The sequence below is a fragment of the Syngnathoides biaculeatus genome, chromosome 12, assembly GCF_019802595.1.
Source record: "Syngnathoides biaculeatus isolate LvHL_M chromosome 12, ASM1980259v1, whole genome shotgun sequence".
NCBI classification, from domain to species: Eukaryota; Metazoa; Chordata; class Actinopteri; order Syngnathiformes; family Syngnathidae; genus Syngnathoides; species Syngnathoides biaculeatus.
Window position 1 is genome coordinate 152,915 of NC_084651.1, and position 18,530 is coordinate 171,444.

Sequence of the window (18,530 nt, forward strand, 5' to 3'; positions counted from 1 at the left end):
GTTGCGCTACGTGTAAACAGACAATGACAAATAAATAAATGAAAGGAAATGAAAACCTCTGACCCAAAGTAATTTTTATTAAAACATCTTGAAGACCAGCAAAGGGAAACACATTCCATACACTCACTGGGCCAAGTGTGCCAGCACCAGTCCGTCCTTCAACGTTCTCCAAGGAAGGAGGAAGACCACTAGGACGAATCTAGTCTAAGCGCAGCTACCAGCGGCACGACAAAGGGACGTTAAGCCGGGAACAAATATGGGAGTGGATCTGGAACCATGGAATGACAAAGAACTGTCTTTTGAGTTTCTGTAGCTACAGGACCAATCCCTGTACAACAGAAGAAATTCTTTTCCAAGTCTTTCATGGAATCATAGAACAAAAACGTTCAACAAAGCCAGTGTGTATTAACACACTGCTAAGGTTTAAGACCTTATAAAAAGGAGGCTAGCTCATCTCCATCTACTCGAGATCCAAATCAGTCACGGATCCAGAAGAGTGGAGGTTGTCAGATGTTAATTGTGCTATCCCATCACCTTGAGGAATCCCAGAGCAGCCATCTGGCAAGTCTGAGAGCTTCCCGTCAGCATCTCCCGGAGACGCCGAGAGCTTCCGGTCAGCATCTGCCGGGGACGCCGGGAGATTCCGGTCAGCAGCTCCCGGGGACTGGTCTTTAAGATGCTGCCTGTTCTGGGATCTGGTTTGGGATCGGGTTTGTCGGACAGGGACGTGGGACGCGGGGGGTGTTCTCTTTTGAGCGTTTTTCCCTCGCGTTCTGGGACCAGGAGTCGATTTGGGCTCGATTGGTGTTGGTGGAGGAGTTTCTTGGAGTGGTTCTGGATGGCCCCTGACAGGACTTTCATCATGTGGTTGGAGTTCACAAGTTTGGACCTGCTGAGTTTGTGATGAGTGTGCTGGTGTGCTTTCAGGACGCTCTTCATGTTGACTTTCAGCAGAAATGTTGACCAGAGTGCCCTCAGGTGCTCGCTCAGGACTGCTCTGCAAAGACCAAACTGATTCAATCTGAAGATCTAACTGGAGCTGGGGTTGGGGGGTTGGCGCTAGTTGAGGATCCGGCAGTGGAGATGTGTCTGAAAGTTGGGCTGAAGGCTGGGGTGGACTCGGACCTTTAAGTGTCTCACTTTTCTCTGCTGGAGTTGACTTTGCCAAGGATAAGGGTCCTGGCTTTCCCTTAGAGCTGTACAGGATACCAAATAAGTCCTGGACTTTAGCTGCAGCCAGGTTACTTTTTGGTTTTTCAGACCTCTGACCTCCATCCACCATGCTGAAAATTGGCGGAGGTTTAACGAACACTGTGTGAGTTTGCTCGCTCTCTGGAACTCCAGGAGCCGCCACATCTGGCTCCATGTCTACCACTTCTGCTTCAACACCTGACTGGACGGGTTGCGGTACTTCGGGAGCCGGGTTGACCATGACCCTGGATGGTGTTGTAGCATGCCTCGAGGCCAATGGAGACACAGGTGGAGCTGTTCTCCGAACCGACGAGGGTGGGCTTGGCACAGGTAAAGATGATCTCGGGCCTGAAGGGGCAGAATGGAATAATGGTGGAGCTGGTCTAACAACAGCCACGGTGGGACTTAACACAGATAGGTCTGGTCTAACTACTTCCAGGGTAGGAGTTGACACAGATAGAGCTGGTCTGACAACTGCAAGGGTAGGACTTGACACATGTGAGGCTGTTCTGGGGACTGACGGGCCAGGACCAGACAACCGTTGAACCTCTGACTTAGAGGATGTTGTGTTTGGAATATTCTCCTTAGTTTCCGGTAGTTTCTGGAGAGAAGGAAACATGGGTCCATCCCCTGAAGGTGGTAGCATTGTACCTGAGCCCTCAGGTGGTACGCAAGGGACAGTGTTCGCAGGTGCAGGTTTTCTCACAGTGTACACTTTCTTTAGTGCTGCGGCAGGTGCTGCAAAGTTAGCCTGCATCTGTGATTTGATGGTGCCACTTGACATCCACGGCGTAGGTGAGGTGCTTGTTGCAGACAATTTTTGAGCAATCTCTTTGGCAAAGGCCATGGATTTTGCGAAGGAGTCCTCTATGAGGAGATTTGCATCTTTGGCAGCTTGTTCATCTTCCTTGATGAACTCAGCAGCAGCTTTCTGGGCGTCTTTAGCCAGCTGATTCTCCCGTTTCTTCCAGGTGAACTTTCCGAAGGCCGGTGACAGTTTTGCGGTGTCCGAGCTCTGTTTGAGGAGTTTGGCTCTCATGGCTGGACTTGGTCCACAAAAGATTTTGGGTGGGTCATAGGGCTTGACCACACCTTCCAGTTGCTTGCTGACCCCTCGTATGTCCTTATCTGCGCCCTTCTCTGAGTTTTCTCGTTCACACTCGTGTTTTTCCAGTTTGTGTCTGTCGTCATGTCTCGGCCGGCGCTCATATGGATTCTCTTCCTGACGGTGGTGTCGATAATGGCGTCCTTCCTGGCCTTGTTTGTGTCGCTCTTCCTCATCTCTCCTCCAATTCAGCCTTTCCTCTTCCTCTGCGCACCAACGGTACTTGTCACTCTTGTATCTGAACTTTTCGTCGTCCTCTTTCTTTGAGTAACAAGCATTTGTATTTCTATCTTCATTTTTCTTTGATACTTTTGGTTTCTCTTCCTCTTTTACCGCTTTCAACAAGGGGGCGTCTTTTCTCTCCCTTTTTCCTTTCATTTTGTCACCCCTGTCTTCCTCGTGTTTGCGTTTCTTTCCTGAGGGGTTGGAGGCCAGCCCAGCTTGGCGGTCCAGGTTTCTCCTCCGCTCGTACAGCGGGTTCTCGTGCATTTTTTTCTGGCAGAGAGAGAGAGAGAGAGAGAGAGAGAGAGAGAGAGAGAGAGAGAGAGACGTTTTACGACCTCTGGGTGAGTCTTTGGAATATTATAGCATGAGTGATGCGTCATATGCCACCTTACACATAAATATGCATTACAAAGATAAATAAAGAACAAAATGCCTAAAAAAAAAAAAAAAACCAAAAACAGGCAACAACAGAATTGTGACAATGATGACAAACCAATGTCTCACTTCTCAGCATCCATCTTTGGCTTTGAGCATCTATGTGCCGCTTATGACCATGTCGTGGCAGACTATGAGAGGCACCAACACACTTCAGACGTCAGCCTACTCTCTGAGATGAAGTCATTCCCTCGCTAAGCGATGCTATCGCGGCGTGCTCATCAGCGCTACCAGGAGGTGACAGCTATTCAATACCTTGTAGTGCTCATTGTGACAGTGAGTGGTGACGTGCTCCTCTGCACAGATGGCGTCTCCGAATAACTTTTCGCACAGTAGACAGAAAAATCCTCGCACTGGAAGTAAGAACTCGGAACCTGTAACACATATCACGCATTTTGAATGCACAAGAAGGTCGTAAGTGTCATTCATTGAACCAAGAATAACAGAAGGTGGTGGTCTGATGGGAGTCCTATAGTTCATTCCAGAATCAGAATCAGATTTATTGGACAAGTGTGTAAAAACCGGCAGTTGCTGCTGCCCTGGTATGATATTCAGAACAAACAACAAGAACAAAGAACAAGAGACATCTCTCAACTATTCCTTGAGAGTCGCGCAAGTTGTAAAATCTTCTTCATTTAGAACAGGTACAAGAGAAGAGGGTGTCAACGTCCCACAGAGTGCCTTTACCCGTTCGCGGTGCCCGTTTTAGACCAGTGCAGCGACAATTGCGCAAAGAGAGCAGTCTAAAGTGACAAATGGTACGATAGTGTACAAAATATATTACTAATACTGATTGGACCAGCAGGATGTGAGTGAGTGTCCTAACAATGGCACAAGGCAGAAAAACAGTAGGTTCCCTGATCAAGAATCGAATGACTTAAAAGCCAGAGGGAAAAACGGTTCGAATGCCCGCTAGTTTTAACTTGCATTGATCTGTAGCACTTTCCCGATGGAAGGAGCTGGAAGAGCTGGTGGCCAGGATGCGGAGGATCCAGAAGAATCCTGGCTGCTCTGGACCTAGTTTACGTTACATGTAAGTCCTCAATAGTGGGTAGAGTGGTGCCAATATTCCGTTGAGGTGTTTTGATTGTCCGTTGCATTCTGAGTTTGACCTTTTCTGTAGCGGCCCCAAACCAGTCCGTGATGGAGGTACGCAGTACAGATTGGATGACCGCTGTGTAGAACTGTCTCAGCAGCTCTTGTGACAGGCCGTGCTTCCTCAGAAGCTGCAAGAAGTAGTACATCCTTTGCTGGGCCTTTTTGGGAATGGAGTTGATGCTCATCTCCCTCTTCAGGTCCTCTGAGACTGCAATTCCCAAGAACTTGATGGTCTCGACGGTTGACACAAGACAGTTGGACAGTGTCCGGGTAGCTGTGGTGAAGGATGCCTCCTGAAGTCCACACACAATCATCTCTAGAGTTTTTAGAGTGTTCACTGCCAGGTTGTGTTGACCACACCAAAGCTCCAATCTTGCTGCTACTTGTCGATACGCAGACATGTCGCCTTCCTCGATGAGGCCGATGACTGTGGTGTCGTCCGCTAACTTCAGGAGTTTGACAGTCGGATGCCACGGAGAGCAGTCCTTTCTATAGAGTGAAAAGACCAGAGGGGAAAGGACACAACCTCAGGGTACCCCGGTGCTGATAGTGCACGTAGATGAGGTGGTGTCCTCGAGGCTCACCTGCTGTGTCCTGCCCGTCAGGAAGTTATAGATCCACCAGGAGATGGCAGGCGAGACGCTGAGCTGGAGAAGTTTGGAGGAGATTAGTTCAGCAATGATGGTGTTAAACACAGAGCTGAAGTTCACGGACAGGAGCCTCGCTGTCAAGATGTTTAAGGATGAAGTGGAGACCCACGTTGACGGCATCATCCGCAGACCTGTTAGCTCGATAGGCAAACTGCAGTGGGTCGAGCTGGGGACCTGTGATGCTCTTGAGGTGGTCCAGCAAGAGGCGTTCAAAGGACTTCATGACCATGGATGTCAAGGCAGCAGGCCTGTAGTCATTAAGACCAGAGACTGCTGCTTTTTTGGGAACTGGTATAATGGTGGAATGTTTGAAGCAGGTTGCTACTTCACACAGTTGTAGAGGCCTGTTGAAGATCTTTGTGAAGACAGGAACAAGTTGGTCTGCGCAGACTTTTGAGGCAGGATGGGGACACGAGGTCTGGGGCCGGCGCTTTGTTGATCTTTCATTGTTTGAGGATCTGTCTGACATCCCTTTCATGGATGTTAACTGATGGAGTGGAAGGCGGTGCGGCCTGGTGGGTGCGTGATGTGGAAGTGTGTTCCCCGTGTGTTGTTACATACTTGGCCATTAAATCTAATCTAATTCTGATGCTAATTTTATAGACCAAGTCCTTTGAGAATAAACAGTTGTTTATCTTCATCATAGTCAAAACAGATGGATCCAGACTAAGCCAACTTGGAATCATGAGATGGTCCAAACAGACAGCGATCCCCAGAGTCACAAGGACGCAAAGTACCTTTAGCCGGTTTCGTCTGCTTTTCTTCTGTCTGCGACATCTTCTCCATTTTGCTTGGCAATGAGGCCCATGGACGCTCATACGGATCCAAAGTCTGGATGGGAGCGGGAGACAACAACAGCAAACGCGTCATAGCTCATTTAAAAAACAAAAAAAAAAAGTTGGTTCATAAGATAGTTCAGTAGCTATTGGTGCAGTCCTTTGAACACAAGAATATTTGGACGGCCGACCAATAGAGCGCCATACGGACGCCTGACCAACATCTGGACATTTGACTGCTCTAGTGCTCATCAACATAGATGCTAGCTTTCCTAACTGAGCTTAAGTAGTAAAACTATTAAGAAAAACAAAACAATGACAAACCTTTCGGTGGGTTTTGCTGTGCAAGTGAGTAAAGAAATCAAACATGGAGCCCGAGGTGAGGTTACAGTTTTTGCACCAATGGTTTCCGGCATCATAATACTCAAACGGCTCAGGTGGCAGAGTTGGGGAAATGTCTGGTGCCTGATTCGGTTCTGAGATGTTCTGCTAAGAAATGAAAATAGAAGAGAGTTAATGTAAGCTTTGATAAGACCAGAAAAACTTTGATTCAAATATTGTTTCTTACCTGTGCAAACATTTGTCTTTTGAAAAACAAAATGTATTATTATTATTATTATTATTACACACGATAGCCGACTGTCACTGAAATCAAATGAGCCAGTCGTGAGCGGCACCGAAAACGAGATTTGCGGCCATCGAACTAATTGCCTTCTTCAGCATGAACGGCACTGACCTGGCTTCCGAGCCATAAATATTTAGGAAGGATCCGCAGTGCTGGGATGAAGGAGCCAATCAGAGGAAAGCTGTTAAGGAGCCGGGACAAACTATTGGCTGTGTCTCCAGACCAAGAAAAGCAGATGGGGGTGATAAAACCCTTTGAGGGCAGCTGCAGGTTTTTCGCTCTGCTACTCTTGTGTTTCTGGCAGTTTTATGGATGGACCCCACCCCCTGATTTTTTTTTATTTTATTTTTTCCATATGTATCACATACAAGGGTTTCAGATCATCACACCAATTTTAATATCAATCAGACACAAGCCAAGGAAATACAAAATGCACAGAAAAAAAAAAAAAAACTTTCCGCCCCTCTTTTGAAAAAGTAATTGACAAAAGTTAAATCACAAAGTCACCGTGACTGACTACAAATTTGGCAAAGATGATTTCATAGTTCGCTCCAAGACTGGGACGACCATTCATCCAGGTGGAGACAAAGGAACCTCGAAACACTTCTGAAGACCTGCAGGCCTCCGTTAAATCCCCACTGACACGAAAAGCATGATTTTTAGTACGTTTAAAAAAAACAGACGGGCGGAATGGACCAATCCGCCCCCCACCGCACAACATGATTTTGCCCTATATGGCTTTTTGTAACTCCCGCCATGAAAATCCTCGAGGGATTTGTTTTCGAGAAGAAGCAGGAACCGCCCTCAAGTGGACTCGTTTGTTTCTATTAGTTTTACCTCCGGGAGGGTAGCTCTTTGTTCCTTCCTGTTAGCCAAAATACCAGCTCGTTGTATTGGTGGATATTGCACGAAGACGCGGGAGGATGGATTTACTCTTCATAATTTCCCAAAAGACCAGGCTCGTCGTGAAAAATAGATTGCACGGGTGCAAAGGACGAGAGCTTTGTGGGTTCCAAATGACAGGTAGGTGTGTATAGAGCTACAAAAACAGTTGGGGGGTGCAAAATGAGTCGATGTGCCCATCAGCGCCGTGTCGGCCGGGGTGGCTCATACATGCTGTCGGGGAGTCTGTTGTTAGTTAGAAGTGATCCACGTATCATCTAAATATGGCTCGAAACGACAGGGTCATATTGCTCCGGTCACTTCACTTAATTGTGAGATGTTCTGGTCTTCAAAAAGAGCTTCCATGTCCCATAGCAGGTGCCACTACGCGTTTTCAATGGTGAATTTCCCGGGGTAACATCTGCTGATGTGGTTGCACGCAATATGGCTACCACTTGGATGTCGAACGAGACACAACTGCGCAACTTTGAGCACGCTCTCCGCTCATATTTATTTTTTCGTATAGACATTGAAGTGAATAATGTTGTACGTATTTTTCATTACGATGTATCTAGGGATGTCAGTGGGGCTTTAAGGTCAGTGTTCACGACTCCCGTAAGAAAGACACTCGCCAAAAATGGCATCATGTGGGGGAGTTCCCAGGCGAAAGCCGCTAAAAGCTATCAGCAAAGAAAATACAGGATATCAAAGGCTCGTCTCACGTTTGCCAAGCATCTCGATGATCCTCAGGACTTTTGGAGAAACATTCGGTGGACGGAAGAGTCGAAAACTGAACTTTTTGGAAGGTGTGCGGCCGGTTACATCTGGCGTAAAAATGGCACAGCGTTTGAGAAAAAAAACATTATGTCAACAGTGAAGCACGGTGGTGGTGGTGTGGGGCTGCTTTGTCACCCCAGGACCAGAACGAGCTGCTGTGAGTGATGGAACAATCAATTCTGCTGTGTACCAGAAAATACTGAAGGAGAACGTCCGGCCATCAGTCCGTGCTTTCAAACTCAAGCGCTCTTGGATCACGCGGCACAACAGCAAGTCCCCCTCCGAATGGCTCACAAATAATACGGTTTTGGAGTGGCCAAGTCAAACTCCGGATCGAAAACTAACTGAGATGCCAGATGAAACAATTGAGCAAAGAAGAGTGGGACAAAGCTTCTCCTGAGCGAACCCCTACAAGTGTGTAGGTCTTTATTTCAGAAGGATCACTCAGATACTGATGAAGAGCTACACTTCCTCCTGCAGAGACAGTGATCCCTCCGAAGAATGATTCCAACCCGTGAGCCGTTAAAGCTAACGGATTTATTCATAAAAGGAAAACGGCTACACTTCAAGTCATGGGGATAAAACCGGCACAGCTGAGGAAACTGGCCTAGCGAGAACGCCATCACAACAAGCTCTTCATACTGAGACGTGTTTCACGGCAGTCGTGTGACATAGCGTCAAGTTCTTTTGTCGTCTGAATGGGATGTTACAGCTAAATTTCACCCAGCATGAACATTTCTGTTTCATTAGTACCTTCATCTGCACGCTGCTGCTGCTACTGCTACTGCTGCTGCTGCTGCTGCTGCTGCCGCCGCCGCCGCCGCCATCTTCTTGGCACTCGGGACTCTGCTCCGTGGGTGCTCTACTTTTGTGGGGCCTGGCCACCACAGAGTCTTTCGGAACTTGGGGTGTTACGCGGGGACGGTCAGAGGGTCCGAGCCCCAAGATGAGCGCCACCTTGTCGATCTCGCTGCGCTTCCTTTCGGCCGCCTCATGCTCCTTCCGCAGATTGGAAATCTGCATCATGACGTCCTCTTGCAGCAGGCTTATCTCCTGCAGGAGAGGGTCTTTGTGACCGTCTTTCTCGCGACGTTTCTTCCTCAGCAGCTCACCTGAAAGCACAACAAACATGGGCGCCGCCGGGGTGAGGCGAGGCCCCCCACGCGTTCAACGTCAGCAGCCAACGCGGTGGTAGTTGCGTCAATGAGGACACTGGCAGTGTCCATGCCAAAACTGTAGAAAACTGGTCTGGACACTCTCTGAACTCAGTGCAGCGCTCCAATCCTTGACATGAGATTTGGGGATGCCTTGTGCACTTGTGGAGACCTTTATGCTTGAACATGGTGTTAATTATGGCCAATCCACAGTGAGCACAGAGGTCCAATATCAGAACGCAGCTCGGGCTCTGATCAGAATCGGAATCAAAATCAGAATCCACTTTATTGGCCAAGTGGGCAAAAAAAAAAAAAAAAAAAAAACAGCAATTTTTCTCCGGTACGACATTCAGAACAAAGAACATCAAAGATGTAAAATCTTCATTTAGAACAGGTAAGAGCTACTAAGTGTGTTAACGTCCCACATTGTACCAAGTGCCTTTACCCGTTCGCGGTGCCCGCTCCAGACCAGTGCAATGACAATTGTGCAAAGGGAGCAGTTTAAAGTGACGAATCATACGATAGTATGAAAAATAGATTACCAATACTGATTGGACCACCAAGATGTGACTGAGTGTCCTAACAAGAACGATGGCGTCCCCAGCGGGAATTCACTGCATCACCCCTGCCAAGGACTGGGTACTTTCAAATCATGTTTGGGGGATATGCACAAACAAGAGTCAGGACACATTGCCCCACCTGAAGATGGAAGAATGCTCTCTACCCCTTGGTACCCAGAGGGGGAAGAAGTATACTTACACCTGCTCTCTAGAATGGAAATCAATCCAACCTCTCTCAAGAGGACCGGTATCAGAGCCCAAGCCGTGTTTGGAGGCAAACACGAAACAAAATAGCCAATCAAGGTCATTGTGCAGGTGAACACGTGCACGACACGGACCGATAAACACAAAAAATGCACTGAATCCGTGATAGTTAGGGGTTACTGAACCTTGTTGTTTCCGGAGCCGCTCCAGTTCTTTCATGAGGTACTCCTTTTTCTTCATGCGCTGCTCTCGCTCCTGCCTCAGATTTTCACGTTCCTCCAGAACCTAAGCAGAGTCCCGTCGGGGTAAGGTCCCCAGGTAGACTCATGTAGCCCCACGCCCAAACAAAACTACCACCACACAGGCATACCTTCTGCTTCTGGCTTTCGTTGTTCTCTTGCTCTGACACCTGAGTGGAGACCGGTCTTGTCCCAGTGAGCCAAGAAGATTTGAGTGTACCTGAACAACAAACCAAGGTCACAGGGTTACCATTCCAAAAGCCACAAGCCAGGCTGGCGTTGCAATATCCGGTCTCAAAAATCCCCCATCTCCCTCCCCACAGAAAACTTGATTGCCGAGTTCAATTGATTTTCTCCCTTCCTTTGTTGACAGAAGAGCAAATGACAGTGACACCTCTGAATACAAGTTTTTCTTTTCACCTGAACGTGCTCCCGTAAAGAGACCCCGAGGACGACCCAGGACACGCTGGAGAGACCGGGTCTCCAGGGTGGGTTTGGAACGCCTCGGGATGCCTCCGGAAGAGCTGGAAGAAGTGGCTGGGAACAGGGAAGTCTGGGTATCCCCGCTGAAGCTAATTCCCCCACGGCCCGACCCGGAAAAGCGGTAGATAATGGATGGATGGATGGATGGATGGATGGATGGATGGGTTTCACAAGATGGAGGTGGGGAAGAGCGTCTCGCCCAATTCGGGAGATTCATCTTATTTAACGGTTGGAATACTAACAGATGCCACTGCTGTGTCGCTTCGGATTCGAGATCAGGACAGCTGTTGCGTAGAAGATAAAGATGATGCCGTGAATCGCAGCCTGTCACGTCGATCATGGAGAGAAACGCCCACATGCGGGAAGGCAAACAAATTTAGGCGCCTGACACTCCAACAGAGTAATAAGAGGGGTCCACAAAAGATTACCAGTACGTGTCACGGTAGGAAGTTCCAAAATGTGACTTGACATTGCGGGAAAAGACAACACCGTCCTTGGCGTTAACATGGGGGGGGGGAGAAGACTTCAGACGTTCAACCGGAGCCATGCAGTGAGTCAGCATCGCTCAGGGTCAATTTCTTCTGAGTGATAGTTTGACATCAAAAAAGCAGAAAGTATTACCACCCTGTTCTCATTTTTTATTTCCCCTGCAAAAAGCCCGTATTTTTGGTGGAACCAACCCACGGTCTAGAGCTGATGACTACAGAAGTGAAAAAGAAACGTTGTTGTCAAATGTAAATGAGTGTCCCTTGTTTGTTTTTGGTTCTATTACCACAGAAGACAATACTGTGCTGATCTCGAAAGACCAGTCCAAATCCTCTAAAACAGTTTCTGGGTGACTCCAGTCAACAATGAGTTTAAGGACTTCTTTTTTTTTTTTTTCCCCCCAGAGATAATGGCATTCACCGGGCCTTCTAACAGTCTCGCTTAAGGACACTTCCACACGGTCACAAGGGGTCAGGACGTGACACACAACCTTCAGGTTGGGAGACCGCCACTCTACCACTGCCCCACATTGTCAAAACACCAATGGAAACAACTTATTCCATGTAACTTTGTTTGACATGAAACTGCACGACTCTGTCGGGTCGTCTGTTTGTTGTCTAAGCGATGACACTGGAGTGCCCTTGAATGGACAAAATGGACGACTGGCAAGAGACACATACTGACCTTTGACCTGAGGCTCCGCAGGCGGCTGGCTGTCAGGTTGGTTGAAGGGCAAAGAAAGCGGGAAGTTGTTCGCGCCAGGGGTCTGCGGGGGCAGCGGCATGCCAGGAGGGGGGTACACGGGCGGCCACTGCGAGTGCGCGTACGGCAGGAAGTTCCCGTACTGGCCGTAGCCCGGCGCCGGGTAGCTCGGTGGCATCATGCCGTGCGTGTGCGGCGGGGGCTGGTAGGAGGACTGGACGGGCAGTGGCGGCGGGACGGGTGCCGCCGAGGGAGGGCCAGCGGCCTCGGGCCCCGCCGTTTGAGGCGGCGCCTCGCCGGGACTAGTGCTGCTTCCGCAGCTGCCATCTTTGCTCCAGCTGTCCGCTCGTCCGCCATCCTTCCAGCTGCGACCCCGCCCGGTGCCGCGGGGCCGTTTGTCATCGTCCGAGCTGCCGCCGCTGTGCCTTCTGCACCCGTCGTCCGAGCTGCCAGAAGAGTAGCGCGTGCGCCGCTTGGGCGTCTTGGGGGCGTTGGGAGGCTTACTTCCGTGCAGGCGCTCCTTGGTCCTGGCAGCCAATTTGCTGATCTCAGTCACGCCTAGGTCCAAGCCGATAGTCTTAAACAGGTTTTGGAGCTTCTGGTAGTCATCCAGTGCATGCGGATCGCTCTCTTCCTCCGCCGGGGGTCCCGGAGTCGAAGCCTGTGTCGCGTTGCAGGGAACAGAGGTGGAAACCGAGGGGGCCCAGTCAGCGTGGACCTTGCCGGCAGTAGGCGACGCAACCACCGCAGGGACAGGGGCAGGGGCAGCGGCGTAGGGCACTTGATCTCCATACAGAACCTCCTCCGTTACATCCCCATAGAGATCAAACGTGTTGTTTTGGAGCGGCTGGGATAAAAGCGGAGTCTTGGGTTCCTCGGAGTCTCCGTAGAGAAACTTTTCCTCGTCGTCGATGTCGCCCGCCGGACTCTTGGGTGGGTCCAGCAAGTTTAGGATTTCCTTGATTTCTGTGTTGAGAACTGCTCGCTGCGACATCTGCGCGTCGGACCGCAGTTCGGTCAACACGGACGCCACGGCGGCCGGCTCCAACCCTTTGACAGCCCGTAGAAGCTCCTCGGCCACGTGAGACAGGCCTGAGTCGGAATGCTGAACACACACGATAGCGAAAAAAAAGACCTCAGAGTCAAAGGAAAACAGAAGCCAGCCACGGACTTCCTAAACAAACAAATCGCCGACACTTTTCAGGAAGTGACGAACCCTCACACGCCGTCACAAACTCACTGCGACAAACATGGTGTACAATCATGGGACAAAAGAAGCTAAGCTACATCAACATGTGTTTTGGTTTGGTTTTTTTGTTGTTTTTTTTTTTTTTTTTTTGGGGGGGGGGGGGGGTGGCAATCACTCCAAATTGTTCATTGGATTGATTATCAGGGCACAAACGGACACTCGTGAGTGCATTTCCAGAAAATGTTTTTCTGGACGGGGGGGAGTGAGACTCTAAAGGCTGACATGACAGAAAACTTTGCATCTAACGATGTAGCTGACAAAAAAATTGACGCAAAATTCAAACAAGTTGAAAAGTTCTGTCAGCTATCATCAGCTGTAATAACGGAGATGTGACGGGGCAGCCTCACGTGCCCGAGCCACTCAGAGACATATTGCATCCCTCAAATTGACTAAATACATAAAAACAGGATTCCAATAACTATAAACACAAACAAATTTTGACTTTGGTACAAGTAAATGTTGGAAAATTGACAAGGATATTCGCGTATGTTTAACATTTGGTGACAACGGCAGCAGCGCCACGAATATTGTAAAGGATTCTTCACATCCTGGTCATCAACTGTTGAACCCGTACGGGTCCCACAAAAGACGGACAACCAGATCCGAGGACAGCCCCCCCCCCCCAATCAACTCCTTGGACTCAAAACCACTGAACCCGATAGAACTGTAATGGAATATTATGCATTTATTTATTCAAGCAATAACTGTGCCTTGATGTTTTATCTGTTGTTTTTAATCTAGGGTGTTCTTCGATTTTTATTCTATTTTATTGCACCTTGTGGAGAAGCACTCATCACAGCACTTGGTGACATGAAAGGCTTTTGATTTGGTTGATTCAACAAGGCACCTAAGCGCTTTTCTACGGAGGTACGTTCTCTTACTGGAGTTTCAATTCCAGGGAGGGTTCAACGTGGTTCTAATTAGTCATCGGCCGAGCGTACACGTGCGTGAATGCGGAGCGTCCCAAATGAGGCAAACGCACCCTGACTGAAGGAGACTTTTCGTAGTCTGAGCGTTTCTTCAGGATGGACTTGGTGGGCAGACACAACAAGTCTTCCAGCTCCTTCCTCCGTCGCGCCACGTTGAGCTCGTTGAACGTTTTGGAGTCGCAGGTCCGCTCGCTGCCGCTGGAGCTGCTGCGACTGCAGGCCCGGCTGGGCGCTCTGCTGGATGCCCGCCCTCGACTGCGCCCTCTAGATCTAGATCTGGATCTTGATCTGGATCTAGATCTGGACCTGGACCTACTGCGACCCCAGCTGCGGTGGCGGCTCTTGCTCCTCGCCCGACTCCCGCTGCATCCGCGACTCCGGACCGGACTTCGGTCTCTGCGCCGTCACGCGGCACAAACACGGAATCAGTCTGTGTTCCTGCGGTAACAGCAGACGACGTAGCAAAGCGACAAGCGGCTGCCATCTTCGTGGAATCGCCTCAAAGACGTAGAACGAGCAGCTCAAATGCCTCAACGAGACGCCAGAACACATCAATTCACGATCTGACCGTTACCGAGTATTCGGCGCCATCTATGTTCCATTTGCACGATATAACCGGGCTTTATCAGTAAGTGATGTCATTTCAAACGTCACGCCATTTTCGATTCATCTACTTGGAGAATTTTGGCCGGTACCGGCTCCTCGTTAAAGATTTTAACTGACTCTTCAGAGTTGCATACAAAACGTGTCCAGGAGTAGGTAATAAGCAACATGACTGCTTTACTCTGATTGATAACACACAGTGATTGTCGTTTCTTTGATGAAGCAAACATTCAAACGCTGGCCAAACGCCAAACTCCAATTCCTGCACAAGCGATCATTTGATGAGGTTAAAGTCTTGGCGGGTCTAACTCGGGTTGAAGTTGCAGTTTCAAGCGCACACGGGAATCGGTCGCGCTGTCATCGTGGCAAACCTTGTCACGTTGCTACGTCTGAGACGACGACAAAAACAACAACAAGTTTGGACCTGTCGACGTGACGCGGAGGTGCGGAACTCGTCAGCTCGTTGCCGACAGTGATGACGACTTTGTGGTCGATGGGGAAGCGAGGGCGAGGAGACGACGGAGACCTCTGCAGACAAACAACAACAACACATCATCGATATGATCACTGCGATGCAGTGGGGTGCTGGAACCGAGAACGAGACTGTCGAAACTTCCGTCATCTCGCATTCCCGCAAAGAAAGCGCATCGAGAAGTGCGCACTAGTGCAGCATGAAGGGCAAGAAAAGAAAGTTAAAAAAGCGAACGAACGAATGTAGCGCGCGGCAGGCTAACCTCCCTGAGCGGGGCGGCGGGGCGGTGGTGGTGGTGGTGGCCTCCTCGGGGTCCTCCGGAGCCGGGATGATAGTAGCCGCCGCGGTGCGGCGGAGAACGACGGAAGTCAGGGGGTCCGCGGTGGTAGTGCCCAGAGTGGTAAGGAGCTCTGCCCCGCATCCTGTCGTCTCTGTGGCCCGCCGACGGGTGCGGGCCGCGGGCCTCGAAAGGCGGCCGGTAAAAGCCCCGCGGCGGCGGCCGACCGCGGAACATGTTTCGCCGTGCGAGGGAGCGAACGGCAACCCGACCGAAAGCAACTCACGGCGCACTTGAAATTTGGTGAAGTAGAGCCGGCCAAGCGACACCAACAACAAACCGATGCTAAAGCTAAATGTCCGCCAGCGGGATCCGTGCTCGTCTTCTTCTCGCTTCTTGCGTTCGAGTGGCGGTTCAGCAGACGGCATAACCGCCGCCTAGCGGCCTGGAGAGCGGGTGGGTACGACTTCTTCCTTGCAAACTGTCCGTTGGCCTCTTCGAAAAGTCCAATCTCCAAGCGTTAAAGCCAGCTTTGCTCAACGTTCAACGTTTGGTGGAACGGAGCGTCCTTTCCAAGATCCGAAATAAGAGCTCTGTTTCAAGCGACTTCCGAAAACTGGCTTCATCGTGCGACGGCCGACTATTGATGACGTAAGTACGGGGGCCCCGAAGGGCAAAGCCGCAACAGCGTCGAACCAAATAATAGCAGAGGAAGGGGAAATGCCACAAACAGCAAATACTGAATAGTACTTTTTTTTTTTTTTTTTTTTTGGTCGAGGGCCACGTTGGAACGACGGTTCCACTAAGAAGGCCATTATGACTGTGAAACCATGCATATATTTAATTGATTTACATCAAATTATGAATTAGTTTTGATATCATGGGTAATGGGGTTTTCCAACTATTTATCTTGTTGTTTCCACAAAAATACCTCAACGTTTTCATTCATGTCATCTTACTATTTGAAAAATTGGTCCAGATTTGACCAAGAATCATGGAAATTGACACACAATTTGCCTTTGCGGGCCACATCCGATCGCAGATTATGCCCATGTAAATATTTGAACGCTCAGGAAATACACTAATATATGGACATACATCTAGACGATATAAATTTAAGACAGAGAGTGAAAGAGAAGAGAGGATTTACAGGGCCTAGAACTGACTGTGGAAATTCTGATTATTAGGAGAATTGACAGGAAAAACCCGGGTTATTGGTTAATTTACTGACGTACACAAACACACCCGTCTGTACTGTGCATGACGACAAACGTCAATCGAGACATTGCGGTAACAGTCACGGAGCAGTACAAGTTGCTAGGAATCTGTCAATGTTGGAACGTTGGGCCGTTGAGCAAAGGATGCAGAGTCCTCTCGCATTTTGAGAGCAAGAGTCCAAGTGCAATGATGTTGAGCTCTCCCTTAAGGTCCTGCGAGACTGTAATCCCCAGGAATTTAGGTTACCGGCGATCCTCTGCGTTGTGTCGGTATGAAGAAAAGGTGCGACAGCGGGACCTTTTTGGAAACCATCTTTTATTCTGACGGAATAAACCGTTACGCCTCCATATCGATTTCGACTTTCCGCTCGAGCTTCTAGACAAAGAAAACACGGATGACATCGCTAACCCGGAAATCAGTTCAGCTTGTCACAGCGTCGAGCCTGTGATCCTCAACTGTTACAAATTCTCTTTTTATATGGGACTCTGTCGCCATATACCCACCGTGTGACGCGAAAAGACATAACGTTGAAACTAAAGATGCATAATAAGCAGCGAAATATCGGGATGGCTCGGGATTAGCGACTGACTGAAACACGGTCACCCACCCCTCCCACAATCTGCAAAGGGACTACAGAAGAAGAAACAGATCATGGGGGAGTACCACCAACCAAGATACATACACTGAATCAGGAGGCATTTTCTCGCAATTATATACAGACTTCCTTCAATAAACAGATTGACCCGGTTGCCAGTACAGACGGACAGCGTGACGAGTATGCCTCCTGAAGTCCACAATCATCTCCACAGTCTTTCGTGTCGTGTCGGCAGCACCGAAGGTCCAGGCTCTCCACTTAACCACTGTCGACACGCAGACTTGTCACCTGTCTTTAATGAGGCCTATGACGACGGCGGCGTGGGAACTTCAGGAGTCTGACAGCCGGGTGCGTTGAGGTACAGTCGTCTGTTTGTACGTAGGAAGTCACCTAAACTGTTGCGCCCGTTTACTTTTGCCCTTGTATTCCAAACTACAGTCTGATTTACAGTGGTACCTGGACTCACGAAATAAATTTGTTTCGGAAGTCATTTTGCAACGTGAATTGTTCGTAAGTCGAAGCCCATTTTACATGTAATTACCCCCCCCCCCCCCGCCGCCAAAATTAAGCAAAGTACATAACGTAAAAAAAAGAACAAGAACGTGGAGAAGACTTAAGGCCGTAACTAACTACTATACTGCCGCAGTTGAGAAAGCTCGCGTCGCATCGCATCATGTGACCTACTCATTGCTCATCAAAAAAAAGTTGCTGCGAGGGGAAAGCCCCTTAACTCATCTCTCGTGGTTGGCCCGTTTTAGTCACATGCTATGATGACGTACTCACCGTTCCTCCAGGCTCAGCATAGCACCTACGCCGCTGCATTCGCCATCAATTTGGCAGCATAACTCAACGTGTCCGCTTGTCATTTAGCTCCATTTGTCCAAGCAGACACTCTTCCACTGTTGTTGCTTTGTTGCTTGTTACGGAAAGGAAAGCAAAAAGGATTACCAGAATTGACCAAAATATGCCGAGCGAACCCCACCCTCTGGTGTCCTGGCCAATACCGGCCATAGCGACATCATCTGGAGCGCATTTTCAAAACTGTGTGCGTGGGTTGCGCTGGAGTATAAAGACAAACTACGTGCGGGAAAGCCGGAGTGATGTCAGCAGGGTCGCTGCACCTACGAGTATAAAGAAGCATGAAAGAGATCATAGTAGACTTCAGGAGAGGGTACACCCAGCATCTCCTGGTAACCATCAGCAGTGATGCAGTCGAGCGGGTGAGCAGTGCCAAATTCCTGGGTGTCCAAAGATCTGTCCTGGACCACTAACTCCGTAGCGCTGGCTAAAAAGGCCCAACAGCGGCTCTACTTTTTGCGGAAACTGAAAAGAGAGAGAGAGGCCAGTCCCCCGTCACGATCGAGAGCATCCTGTGGAGCAGCATCACCGTGTGGTACGGCGCCTGCACCGCAAGCTCCTGCAGCAAACTGTGATGAGCTTTGGGTTCAACCTAAGCCAGGTGAAAAGATCATCGGCGTTTTCTTTTGGTGCAACATATTAGTTGTCTGAGCTTGTGAAAAGGTTCCACTCCTGGTTTACACTGTTGAACACATTGTGATCACGGTCGGTTTCCTTATCTGGCAATCAGTGCAGAA

General features: G+C 49.3%; 2 protein-coding genes across 4 annotated transcripts; both read right to left on the reverse strand.

The window, feature by feature from the left end:
- Positions 1-57: 57 nt before the first annotated feature.
- On the reverse strand, positions 58-15,807 carry znf318 (zinc finger protein 318). Of its 2 annotated transcripts, none has more exons than XM_061837327.1 (11): positions 15,108-15,807; positions 14,798-14,901; positions 13,824-14,166; positions 11,575-12,697; positions 10,053-10,141; positions 9,868-9,967; positions 8,518-8,876; positions 5,805-5,966; positions 5,442-5,535; positions 3,212-3,330; positions 58-2,791 (listed from the first exon to the last, which is right to left on the reverse strand). In XM_061837327.1, exons 1-11 carry the CDS (start codon positions 15,357-15,359, stop codon positions 461-463), a joined length of 5,076 nt encoding a protein of 1,691 aa, XP_061693311.1. In that variant the 5' UTR covers positions 15,360-15,807; the 3' UTR covers positions 58-460. The 2 variants fall into 2 exon arrangements, with proteins under 2 accessions (XP_061693311.1, XP_061693310.1); XM_061837326.1 differs by having other exon boundaries at positions 5,805-5,969.
- On the reverse strand, positions 3,348-5,431 carry LOC133509894 (uncharacterized). 2 transcript variants are annotated; one of them, XM_061837350.1, is made up of 3 exons: positions 4,814-5,431; positions 4,639-4,701; positions 3,348-4,543 (listed from the first exon to the last, which is right to left on the reverse strand). In XM_061837350.1, exons 1-3 carry the CDS (start codon positions 5,180-5,182, stop codon positions 3,998-4,000), a joined length of 978 nt encoding a protein of 325 aa, XP_061693334.1. In that variant the 5' UTR covers positions 5,183-5,431; the 3' UTR covers positions 3,348-3,997. The 2 variants fall into 2 exon arrangements, with proteins under 2 accessions (XP_061693334.1, XP_061693333.1); XM_061837349.1 differs by having other exon boundaries at positions 4,769-5,431.
- Positions 15,808-18,530: the final 2,723 nt, after the last annotated feature.

Coding starts and splice junctions, on each gene's coding strand:
- LOC133509894 (XM_061837349.1), bottom strand. CDS start 5,182: ATGAAAGGGATGTCAGACAGATCCTCAAACAATGAAAGATCAACAAAG. Junction 4,702..4,768: donor ATCTTGACAGCGAGGCTCCT/GTCCGTGAACTT, acceptor AAACTTCTCCAG/CTCAGCGTCTCGCCTGCCAT. Junction 4,544..4,638: donor TGACGGGCAGGACACAGCAG/GTGAGCCTCGAG, acceptor TTCACTCTATAG/AAAGGACTGCTCTCCGTGGC.
- znf318 (XM_061837326.1), bottom strand. CDS start 15,359: ATGTTCCGCGGTCGGCCGCCGCCGCGGGGCTTTTACCGGCCGCCTTTC. Junction 10,142..11,574: donor TGCGGAGCCTCAGGTCAAAG/GTCAGTATGTGT, acceptor TTTGTTGTTCAG/GTACACTCAAATCTTCTTGG. Junction 3,331..5,441: donor GCAGACGAAACCGGCTAAAG/GTACTTTGCGTC, acceptor TATGTGTTACAG/GTTCCGAGTTCTTACTTCCA.